The following is a 12,404-nucleotide window of genomic DNA, read 5'->3' on the forward strand; positions in this document are numbered from 1 at the left end:
CTGTTTTATTTCCATTTGTATAAGTTTTTTAAAAAGTAAGCACGTGATAGTTTGCAGGATCCTGCTACAACCTAAACTCCCATTTCTATTTATAAATATTATCGTCTCTTTATATTACTTACATTTTGTAACAGATATTGGTTTAAATTAAAAAAAAAAAAACAAAAGACAACTCGGGAGGCCCAGGTCTGAGCTCTGTCCTCACCTTCACCCTCACCCAGGTGGGCGGGGCAAGCCTCCCTGACCAGGCTGGGTGTTCAGGGGAGGTCAGCCACCTTCAGGGACAGTCAGCAATCCAGAAGCCGCTGCACCATGAGTGTCTCTGTGCTGAGCACCCCCAGAGCCCTGGGCGGTGTCTCTGGGCTCCTGCAGGTGGCCTCCCTGCTCGGCCTGGTTCTGCTTCTGCTCAAGGCAGCACAGCTCTACCTGCACAGACAGTGGCTGCTCAAAGCCCTCCAGCAGTTCCCGTCTCCTCCTTCCCACTGGCTCTATGGGCACATGCAGGAGGTAGGATGGAGTGGGACGGGGAAGTGGGAGGGCAGGGAGGGCCGGGGCTCTCAGACCATGGTCCTGGTGAGCAAGCCCATGGGACGAAGCCTTGTTGTGGGACGAGCACGTGGCCTCACAAAAGGACCCAGCTTACCTCTCAGGTCTTGGCTCCTCATCCCAGTCCGGGGAGCTCCCTCCCTCCCAGGACCCCATGCTGGTGTCCTTGGGTCTATCAGACACTCCTTCCTTAGGGAGATCTGCAGGCTGTCCTGGCAGCCCTGCACTTTGAGGACAGTGGCTCTTCCTTCCTGAGTCTCCCCCGTCTCCAGGCTGAGCAGCTTCAGCTGTTCTCATAGAACAGGCTTCTAGATGCTTCCCTGCCCCATCCCTCAATCGCATCCTCTCTGCCTGGCCCTGAGCTTGCCTGGGAGCACAGACATCAGTCTGATGGACGCTGCCCTGTGGGCTCACTGTCCGTGGAGATGACAGACAGGAATCTAAGAAGGTGTCAGGTGACAGGAAAAGAGACCCACCTGCTGGGTGGGGGTTACGTCAGCTGTAGGGACAAACTGGCTCGGTTTAAGACTGAGGAATTTTCCAGTCTCCTGATTTCGGTGCTTAAACCCTGACAAGTTGCTGGCACACATGAGCGAGGTTCCCAGGATGATGCCAGGTAAGGAGAACTGACATTTGAGTTGCAGCATCCGCAGGGTGAGGTCGCCCGCCTGGTGTCCTCCCTCAGTGGCCTATGTGCTCTCGGAACCGAGCGTGAAATCCCCCTCACCCCCAGCACCCTGCACGGAGCCTGCCCAGCCAGTGTGTGGAGGGACAGGAAGGAGGGAAGGAGCGGCTTGCAGGCTGGGCAGGGGCAGCGCCTACCCACCCAGCACTGGCAGCACTAGCCTGGTCGGCGGGGGGCTCAGAGCCACGCCAGGGGCCATGTGGAGAGGGGCTCATCAAGGGTTTGTGGACTGAACAAATGCTGGGAGAAAATCAGGGGTTGCAGAGAGCTGAGGCCTCCCTTTCTCTGCAGCGTGATTAGAGTAGAGTGGAGCCAAAGACGGGAACCGGAAACAGCCCGAGCCCCACGTGGGCTGGCCCAGTACCTCTCTCCCCTCTCCTTCCTAATCTCCAGCACCCCAGGTTACTCAGCATCCTCCCCGCCTGCCTGGGCATTCTGGCCTCTGGGACTCTGCTCCCATGTACCCTCTACCTGGAATGATCTTGTCCCTCATATGTCTGTCTACAAAGGCCCAACTCCAAGCCACCTCCTCCAAGATGTCTTTCCGGGTCTCCCAGGAGCGGAGGGGACAACCCTTCTTCCCTTGGCTGTCCTTCTCATAAAGCAGTGCTAACCGGATTCCACTAGTTTTGTCTGCAGTGTCATAGCTGTGAGCTCCTTCTGGGAGAGCCTTCCTCTGGTTCATCTTTATAACCTGAGAGCATCTGGGTAAATGATGACTCAATGAATGAGTACATGCATGACAAAGAGCTTTCTAATGTCCAGATCTGAGTTAGGGCCCCTTCCCCAAAGCTTCCCCAGAGGCTTGGTCTTCCCTCCATCACACATTCATGAGCCCCTAGGGTTGTCACGTCCTCAATCTCGCTGTCTCCTCCTGGAGGCTCCAAACAGACAAGCATCTACAGCCACATCCTCATTCAGTGCCTTAAACCAGTGCCTGGCACATAGTAGATGCTCAGTAAATACGTGCTCAGTGAAGGAACCCATCCCACAGTAGGCAAGTTGCCTCAGAGCTGGTGAGTCCTGATGGTAGAAGGATGCAGGCAGAGATTAGATACCCAAGTGGCGGATGGTTGCTTTGAGTTACACAGAAGCCATTAAATTAAAGATGAGGTGACTGCATGGAACATGCCTAGGACCAAATGTTGACGAGAAATCCAGAGCTGATAAAACGAAGCTGAATCTGCAAGGTTAAGGAGAGGCAGTTGCTCTGTGGCAAAGAGGAGGGGCACACCAGGTAGAGGAAAGAACCTGGGCAGAGGCTTAGAAGTGTGAGCAGGTGGGACCAGTGCAAGGCGCACAGGCAGCAGCATCTTTGGGGGCAGAGCAATGGGTCCTGTGGACTCACCAGCCCAGCAGGAGGCAAGAATAGAGAGGGTAAATGCAGAAAGCAAGGGCCTTTGTGGTCCACACTGAGGAGTTTCAGGAGATTCCTTTAGGTGGTGGAAAGTGTACACAAGTTTCTGGACACTGGTAAATGAAAATGGGATAAAATAATCCACATATCAAAACCTTCCATATATACATCCAGAATCTGTGTACACACTCAATATGTAAAATATATGATACAAACACAATTTAGTATATAATTTTTCTCACTTATCCATATACATCCGACACTCTTTCAAATTAACAAACATTTATATGTATGCTGGGGTACTACTGAAAATATATAACAACCAGTATAGCAAAATGAAATTAATTTATAAATTTAATTTTTATAATATATTTTATTCTCTAAATAAACAAAATTACATGACAAAACTACTTACCAAGTGATACGAATTATCATAAATTCCTCATGCAAATGTTGTACGAATCACTTCCCAAAGTTTTCTACGGCTGGGAGTGAATCCCTGATGTAAGTTTCTGTAGGCAGTTCGTACTGGTGGCCCAGGGCTCTACCCAACAAGGGGACAGAATGTTGTCTTAGGACAAAGGTGCACAGCCAGCAGGTCTGGGGCAGAGCCCAGGTCAGAAGAAATAGTTCCAAACTCCTAGTTCTGCTGATCGATCCAGAACGATCTCCCTGTACCCATCCTGCCCTGTACCCCCACTCCAGCACTGGAACTCAGAGAAGGGTTTTATTGATTTATCTTTCCCTTGGGGACAGTTCCAAGACGAGACCGAGCTGCAACCCCTACTGAAGTGGGTACAGAAGTACCCAAGTGCCTGTGCTCGCTGGCTGTGGGGGACGAAAGCCCTGGTGTTGATCTATGACCCTGACTACATGAAGGCGGTCCTGGGGAGATCAGGTGAGAGGGAAACCCACATCCCAGCAGGAGAAAATCTTCCCTCTCGGGTACATGGCCCTGGATCTGTGAAATTCCAGAAGAAACTGGCACTACAGCCATCGGTACCTGGCTCCCTACCAGCCGTCCTTGCAGCCCACAAGCCAGACTAAGGCCAGCATTACTCACGTACAGTGAGTGCTTCAGCACCTGGGTGGGGCTGGCTTCTCTTTCCTGCCTTACTTTCTTTCTTGTTTTAACCCAACTGAGATGATCCCAGGTCTGGAAGACAATTCCCTGTCCACACTGATGTAGGTTTGGCACCTCTCACTGTTGCCTGTCCTGGGTCATGAAATGGCCAAACCACCACAAACTGTAGAAACCCACAGGCTCCTTTCTTACTCTGTGGCGCTGAGCAGAGCCTATCTTTCTTGCCGATTCACCGTCTTAGTCCTGTGGGTGTTCTGCTGCTGGGACACTGAGTCTGCCTTCCTGGGCCCACAGTGACCATCAGGACAGAGAGAGTCAGGGATGGGAGGCAAGAGGGAGGTGGCTAGAGACAGACTGCCAGCTGACCAGCATGAGGAATGGAAGGTGCCACAGCTGCTCTGGGGGCTGCCTGCCTTGTTCGGTGCCCTCCACTTCCCTTCCTTCCCTTTCAGACCCAAAGTCTCACGATTCCTACAGAATGCTGATCCCCTGGATTGGTAAGTACATTTAAATACAACTGCAGTCCACCCACCAGTTAGGTTTACCAAGAGCTATCTCTTTGCTTAATGGAGAACAACGGGTACCAGGCACCCTGTCACCACCTCATCTCTCAGTCAAGCCTCATTTTCTCTCCTTCCAGTGAAACTCTCACCCTTTGTAATGGTGCTGAGAGCCCGCCTGAAGCTCAGCCTCTTCTTCATCACTTCTCAGTCCTCTGCGATGTTCTCAGCCTGACTATTAACTAATTCCTTCTATCACCTGCCCCCCTACTCTTCTTCAACCTCTGTCTCACAGCTGTCATAATCACATCCTATGGACCAGCCATTCTGGAAATTCACATTCCTGAACTGTACTGGCCTTTCCTACCTTTGCCCATGGTGTGTCTTTTCCTGACACCTTTGGTTCCTCCCAAGTTGTGCCCAGTCGTCCCTCTGATCCAGGCTCCCCGACCCACACACACACCCATCTGTGGCCCAGGGAATGGTTTGCTTGTGTTGGAGGGGCAGACGTGGTTCCAGCACCGGCGGATGCTGACCCCAGCCTTCCACTATGACATCCTGAAGCCCTACGTGGATCTCATGGCCGACTCTGTCCGAGCAATGCTGGTGAGTCTATCCCTCGTCACCTGGACCCACTCATATCCAGCACTGCTGACAAAGTCCACTCTCAGGGGCTTCCCTGGTGGCGCAGTGGTTGAGAGTCCGCCTGCTGATGCAGGGGATATGCCCCAGTCCGGGAGGATCCCACATGCCGCGGAGCAGCTGGGCCCGTGAGCCACGGCCGCTGAGCCTGCGCGTCCGGAGCCTGTGCTCTGCAATGGAAGAGGCCACAACAGTGAGAGGCCCGCGTACCGCAAAAAAAAAAAAAAAAAAAAAAAAGTCCACTCTCAAACACTTGTGTCCCTCAGGCATCCGTCAGACACAGCCCCCGGAATTATGCATTCAGAACGTACTCTGAGACAGTGCTCACCAAAACTGGATGGGACAGAGGGGTATCCCAGCACCAGCTTGGATCCAAGGAAAGGGAAAGCAAGGCCATGGTGTATTGAGAGTCCACTCTCCTCTCATCTCCACATCTTCAACACAAAGGAAAGAGCAAGGGTCATTCCCCTGGACAGCAGTGCAAACTGCCCCTGGCTGCCCTGGACAATGGCAGCTTCAGTGGTAGAGTGGGCATCCTAGGATGTCACTCAGATAGACTCTGGCATGGAGTCCAGGGCCTCTGCATGGAATTGAGCCACTCATGGGAGGAAATGAGGCCAGGTTTACATGCAGAGAGCTGGGTCTTCACAAGCATCACCTCTCATCCGGACTGGGCACCACCTGGTCTCAGCTAACATGAAATGAATAAAAGGAATTGAAGTACCTCATGTCCCTTCCTAGGAGCCCCAATAGAGCCCCATAAGCTTTTCCTTGCCTTGAAATATTTGCATACTAGTGTTGGGCATCACCTGTCCGGTTCCAATCTCAGGACACAAAAGACTCCACATTTGTTCCCTGAGAAGCTATGTTTTCTGGCCTCCCATAAGGTGGTTATGATCAACACTTGTTCCTAAACTTTGGAACTAATACAGAATATTATGAGAGAACATGATTAATTATATAATAAAAGATTCTGAGAAAATAGACGTCACATTACATGTGTGTGTTACAGCCTTAAATTGCTAAAACACATCTGCTTAGAAAGTGAGGAAATCTCTTCCGAAGATTTAGAGACAGAGAGAGAGCCCGGCCTTGTCAGCACAGGCCTTCTGGGAGAGCAGAGCAGGGTCAATGTACCCCTCCCACCACAGGACAAGTGGGAGGAGCTCGTCAGCCTGGACTCACATCTGGAGGTCCTTGGACACGTCTCCTTGATGACCCTGGACACCATCATGAAGTGCGCCTTCAGCCACCAGGGCAGCATCCAGACAGACAGGTCAGTGACAACCTTTCAACGGCAGGGTCCTTGTTCTCACCAGCTGGGGAGGACTTACCTGAGAAGCAGTTAGGGCAGCGTGGACACTTATGAGCTCTAAAAGCAATATTCTGCACAGAGCCATGGACCACAGTCAAATTCCACCCAGACCAACCTTGCCTCAGTCACAGGTCCCTGATTCCTGCACAGGGAGAAGCCTGGCTGCTCAGGCCACTTGTAAAGGACTAAGTGCCTCCAGGGCTGTAAGGCAGAAATGACAAAGCTTCAGTGCTGCCTGTCCCCACTGACTGAGGAATCCCCACCCGGAGCCCCACTCCGTCTCCAGGTCAGAGGTTCCCTCCAATCCAGTCTCCTCTGCATCCTCTCCCTTCAGGAAAATCCAATCCTACATCCAAGCCATCAAGGACCTCAGCAATCTGAGTTTTTCCCGGGTGAGGAATATCTTCTACCAGAACGACATCATCTACAGGCTGAGCCCTGAAGGCCGCTGGAGCCACCGCGCCTGTCAGCTCACCCATCAACACACAGGTTCTTCTGATCCTTCTGGGCATCTCCCGCCCACCCACCCCCATCATGCACATGTAAAAGGGCCTGGCCTTGACCCCTCAGGCAGGGCCCAGACTCCTGCTTCCTCTTCAGGGGCTGGCACACACCCACACTGGGTACTTCCTGGTGCAGGGGTTGGGACCCGAGACGTCAGGGTGTCAGGTGAGGTGCAGGGAGACACATGTGTCACCACGTTGCTGACGGTGGAATGAGACCCCCTCCCAGCATCATCCAGGCAGAGCCTCCATGGGCTGTGCTATTGAGGGGATTCCCCACCTGGATCAGACGATGCTGGAGCTCTCTGCCCTGACATGTGCGCCCATTCCCACCCTCGTCCTCATCCACCTGGTACCCAGATTGGGCCTGAGGGGCAGATAGGGGTACAGTGGGTGCTGCATCTGAGCCCCCAGGAGCCCTCAGCTCTGCCTGGGAACCACTGTTCTGGGACAGATGGAGTGATCAAGATGAGGAAGGCTCACCTGCAGAAGGAGGGAGAGCTGGAGAAGGTGAGGAGCAAGAGGCACCTGGATTTCCTGGACATCCTCCTCTTCGCCAGAGTGAGTGTGGGCAGGAGAGGCCTGAGGCTTTGCCCAGAAGCACAGAGGAAGGGCAGACCCTGCACTCTCCCTGCCTCCGCAGATGGAGAATGGGAGCAGCTTGTCTGACAGGGAGCTCCGTGCCGAAGTGGACACGTTCATGTTTGAGGGTCACGACACCACAGCCAGTGGCATCTCCTGGACCCTCTATGCTCTGGCCTCCCACCCTGAGCATCAGCAGAGGTGCCGGGAAGAGATCCAGAGCCTCCTGGGGGATGGCGCATCCATCACCTGGTGAGTGCCCAGCAGGTGGGAGGACCTCGCCCCTCCGCGAGTGGAGGACCCCTGCTTGTCTGGCTCTGCCGCTCTCAAATGGGCTGCCTTTCAGGGACCACCTGGAACAGATGCCCTACATCACCATGTGCATCAAGGAGGCACTGCGACTCTATCCACCAGTGCCGTTCATTTTCAGAGATCTGAGCAAGCCCATCACCTTCCCTGATGGACGCTCCTTACCTGCAGGTATGAGCTTCACCCATACCCACTGAACTAAGCACTCTGCATGACCACCTGGGAGATCAGAAATCCACATGTGCTTTCCCAGTTCTGAGATGCTCTGACTCGTTTCCACCTTAAGATAATTAATGTTTACTCTGTAGTTTGGACAAGTTTTGTAAAATGCTTGACATAGAAGTTGAACACAGCAAAAGCTCAGTAAACAAATGCTAGACCCTGAAGGTGGTCTTGTAATAGAGCCTGAAAATTCGAATTCCTTGAGACATCAAGGCTTAAGAGAGAAGCAGGTGGAGATGTTGTTCTTTCCATATGGGGTCTAAGTAAATGAGGGAGCTCAGAGAATCCATTGTCATGGGTCAGTTGGTCCAGTCTCTGAGGAGCCCTCAGGTGGATGGCCGAGAGCAGCTGATGATCAGGTCTGAGAGCCCTGCCATGGTTGGAGACCACCCATTGGCTCACCTCCCAGTGGGTCTGAATCCCAGCCCTGCCACCTCCTAGCTGTGGGATTATGGTCACGTCCCTTAATCTCTCAGAAGCTTAGGTGCCTCATCTGCACATGCGGATAGGAGTGCCTTCCTTGAGGGCTGCTGTGAGGATTAGATGAGTTAATGCACTTTCCCCGAGGGCTCATGATGGCATCTGATAACTGTGAGTTTTCATGTGAGGCGATCCTGATACTAAGCCTCCAATTCTTTTCCTTCTCAGTCCTGGCCATGGTTACCTGCTCCTAATCTGTGCTCATGTGCTTTGTCACCTCCAGCCCACCTGTCTTGCAAGAGCACCATTTCATTCAGAGGGATGGAGGGTAGCTCTCATGGTGGCTCCTGGGCCTTTTGTGCACATTGCCCCTGTTACCATGGGTACCATCAGTCTTCTCTCTCTCCTCCCTGCCCCACAGGAGTCCCGCTCTCCCTCTTCTTTTATGGGCTTCACCACAACCCGAAGGTGTGGCCGAACCCAGAGGTATGATGGAGGAGGGGATGGAATGCTTTCTCCAGACCAGCACCTCCCCTGCTCCCCTCGGGGATTCTTGTCCCCTGGTGGATTGGTGCAAGGAGTTTGATCCCACCTGTCCTGGCCCCGGTGCTCTCTGCAGGTGTTTGACCCATCCCGGTTTGCACCAGGTTCTTCTCAACACAGCCATGCTTTCCTGCCCTTCTCAGGAGGATCCAGGTGAGGCCTTCTGTACCTGGGGCATCGAGGTGTCACTGGGTGCTACCTGATGTGTGTGACTGTCTACATTCATATGTGGTGTATGCAGTTATGTCCCTGTATGTTGACGTTTTGAGAAGGAGGCGTGTGTCCCCATGTACAAGAAGGCCTTCAGGGCACGCCACGGAGACCTTGACCTCCTGACTTCCGCAACGACCAGCCACATTGCCATGGCCGTGGCTGTTCCAAAGTATTCCAGGGTTTTCCTCACTTTAGGAGTATGACTTTTCAGCTTTAGAATTTTTCATGAAAGGTAAACTTCAGATGTTTGCTTTCCACAATTATCAGTCATCTTTAAAGATAGTTTTCTCTCTTCACACATTTCTAGTCCAGCCCACTGCCTTTTCTACATAATTCAACAATCCACCTCTGACTGTATCATCAGTTGTGTTTGCATGGATTTAGATTTCCAGCTGCTTTTCTTCTCCTGAGGCTTCAAACCATGTATGTGATCACTTACAGTTGCCGTTTGAACAAAGTTACATAGCCACATGTGTCTTTTCTCTTTCTGTAGTCAAACCTAACAGTTGTGACTGCATATTCATATAAACATGACACCATTTCTGGTTGCCAAAATTCTATATATGTAGTGGGGATTATATACCATAGTCCCAGAATCTACAGAGTCTAATTTTGGCAAAAAAGGATGAAATTGAAGGCAATCAAGTGCTTTTGAGAGAAAACTCACTGTTTTGTGTTGGACACACGCATTTGAGAGGTTCCTGCCGTGTACAATACAAAGCACACATGAAATAGCTGTTCACCTGGATGATACACTCCACAATGACTGCTGTGAAAACCTTCAACGGCTACAGATCCCCTCCGAAATAGTAACTTCCATAACTTTGGAACTACTTAGTAATCCAAGTTTTTTCTGAGCCTGTAATTCTGTGAAATTTTCAGTCGGTGAATCAACCTTCACAGAACAGGCTTGGGCAACACGTTCCCGGAATTTGCTCTAGGATTTGATCTGTGCCAGGGTCCTGTTCTTCCTCGTAGACATTGGCTGCAGGTCATGCGGCTGCCACCAGAGGACAGGGGGTACCTGGCAACTCAATTCTGAGGTCAGAATTAATGTTTAATTTTAATCCACTCCTTTTTTTTTTTTCAATTCAATTAACTTTGTTCAAATAGAAAGCTATTTATTAAGCCTGCCTCTGTGTGCCAAACCATATATTACAAGATGGGAACACAGAGACGAAAGGAACTTTCCTTGCTCTGAGAGTTCACAGTCAAGAGACAACTACCGCTATTCAAGACAGACATGCGACGTTTCCATAGTGTAGTGGTCAGTACGTTGGCCTTACAAGACAGACATCATGCATTCTTCCACTCTTTCACTCATTCATTCACTGAGCAGATTGTGGAATGTTCCATATTTCTGGCACTGTCTGGTCACGGGACGATGATGTGTCCTTGAGTTAACACTAAAGCTGCTTGGGGATGTGGGAGAAAGAGGCGCAGGCGGCAGAGGCGGGAGGCCAGGTGGTCACTAGACTGAGTCTTGAGCATGCGGCCGGCAGAGGCGGGGGGAGGGGACCTCAACAGCAGTGGAATGAGGAAGAGGGGCTGGACAGGTGCGAGGTGAGTGAGGAGCAGCCCAGAGAGCGCTGTGACGCCAGCTGAGGCCCACAACGTGTCATCCCTGTGATGGAGGGCGCAGCAGGCCCCGAGCCACCGTGGCTGCAGTAGAGGGACGGGAGGCAAGGAGACTGGAAAGGCCAGTGAAGAGCCCACGGGATGGGAGGAGGGGCCTTGCTGGAGTAGAATGGGAAGGCTCCAGGGGCGGATTGACTGAGGGGCTGCGGGGAGACAGGAGGCCGGAGCATTAACTGGGAGGCAAGTGGTCCAGCAGGTCGAGGGGCGCTAACCCGTGGCCCCTCCAAGAAGCCTGGTTGCCATCCTGACTTCCTTACACAACTCCGTCCTGTCCTGTCTGGGGACTGGGGCCCCTGCTTGTCTGCCATGGGTAGTGAGGGCCCGAGAGTTGCCCACACCCCCCTACAGTGCCCTGGCCTGGCCTGAAAGCAGAAACTGCCTGTGGACGAGTGAACAAAGTACTAATTCACATTTACTGATTCACGTGACTTGACCCTGTGGCTTAGAAGGCAGACCTTCCCCAATAGGACTTGCTAGAGCTGAGAGCAGAAGTAGGAGTTAGGAGCTAGTCCTGGAGAGAGGTGGCCTTTGTAAGGGTCAGGGGGAGAGGGTGGACCGAGGCTTGGGCGGCACGTTCAGTGTGAACCCTAAGGAAGGGATCGGGGCTGGGCCACGTGGAGGCGAGCCCTGAATGCCCTGTGCCCGGCAGGGGTTAGAAGCCTCTGCTCACTTCCTTTTCCCTCCCTGACCCAGGAACTGCATCGGGAAGCAGTTTGCCATGAATGAGATGAAGGTGGCCGTGGCCCTGACCTTGCTTCGCTTTGAGCTGGCACCCGATCCCTCCAGGGTCCCTGTTCCCATTCCAAGAGTTGTGCTGAAGCCCAAGAATGGGATCCACTTGCAGCTCAGGAAGCTCCTGTAATGCTTGTTGGAGACAAGGATGAGCTCTGAGGGCCCCTGCCTGCCAACCTGTCTCGCTGTCACTCTCTCCCGTCCTTGCCTCTGTGCCCATTTCCTGCTTCTATCTGCCCACCTGCCCGGCCTACCTCATCTCCTGCCTCCTGCCCGTCAGACGTTCTGCCCTCCTCCTCTCACCTTTCTCCAGGCTCCCTATCTGCTTATCTCTCCATCTGTCTCTGACCCACCTGTGCCTCTGACTGTCCACCTAAACCCTGATCGCCTGCCCTCCTCCAGTCTGTCTACTCTCTCCTTGTCTTTTGCCCCTTCTGCCTGACTGTTTGTCCCTGAATTTACTTCCTTTTGCTGCTAAAATAATTGACCACAGCTTTAGGGACTTCGAACAACACAGAGTTATTCTCTGACAGCTCTGGAGTCAGAAGCCGGAAGTGGGTTTCCCTGGACACAGCCAAGGTGTTGGCAGGGCCCCCGGTGCAGGGATGTAGGAGAGCATCCCTCTCTTTGCCTTTTCCCACATCTAGAGCTGCAATCCTTGCATTCCTTGGCTCCTGGGCCCTCCTCCATATTCAAATCCATCAGCTTCTTCAAATGTTCCTCTGCTTCTGTCTTCACATCACCTTCTCTTTCATCAGACCTTTGTGATTACGCAGGCCCACTCAGATAAAACAGGCTTGCTCTGAGTTCCGGGGATTAGGACACGGACACCCTGGGCAGCCGTTACTGTAGCTGCTAAGTCCCGCGTGACTACCATCGCCTTGGGCCCCCGATCACTCCCGTGTGTTACGGGTCTGCCCATTTGTCACTCACCTGGCTTCCCCTCTTTCCCACTCCCTGGATAAATTCACAGTGTCATATGGAGCGTGTGTGTCTTCCCTTGCAAGGAGCTGGACCGAATGAAAGAGAGAGAGAAGGGGAGGGAAAGCAGAGGAGACGAGGAGGGGACATGACCCCTGGTCTGTGGGCCCAGAACCCCAGCAGGACAAGCGT

The 12,404-nt window shown here is 52.6% G+C and overlaps 1 protein-coding gene across 1 annotated transcript; it reads left to right on the forward strand.

Moving 5' to 3' along the window:
• Nucleotides 1–265: 265 nt before the first annotated feature.
• LOC101283895 (taurochenodeoxycholic 6 alpha-hydroxylase-like) lies at nt 266–11,513 on the forward strand. The gene is made up of 12 exons (XM_049708156.1): nt 266–507; nt 3,345–3,486; nt 4,125–4,169; nt 4,651–4,778; nt 5,966–6,090; nt 6,464–6,618; nt 7,087–7,193; nt 7,276–7,466; nt 7,561–7,694; nt 8,587–8,651; nt 8,785–8,861; nt 11,253–11,513. The coding sequence occupies exons 1-12, from the start codon at nt 313–315 to the stop codon at nt 11,419–11,421; spliced, it is 1,533 nt and encodes a 510-aa protein (XP_049564113.1). The 5' UTR covers nt 266–312; the 3' UTR covers nt 11,422–11,513.
• The last annotated feature ends 891 nt before the right edge of the window (nt 11,514–12,404 follow it).

Source organism: Orcinus orca, chromosome 1 (genome assembly GCF_937001465.1).
Source record: "Orcinus orca chromosome 1, mOrcOrc1.1, whole genome shotgun sequence".
In the NCBI taxonomy this organism is placed as follows: domain Eukaryota; kingdom Metazoa; phylum Chordata; class Mammalia; order Artiodactyla; family Delphinidae; genus Orcinus; species Orcinus orca.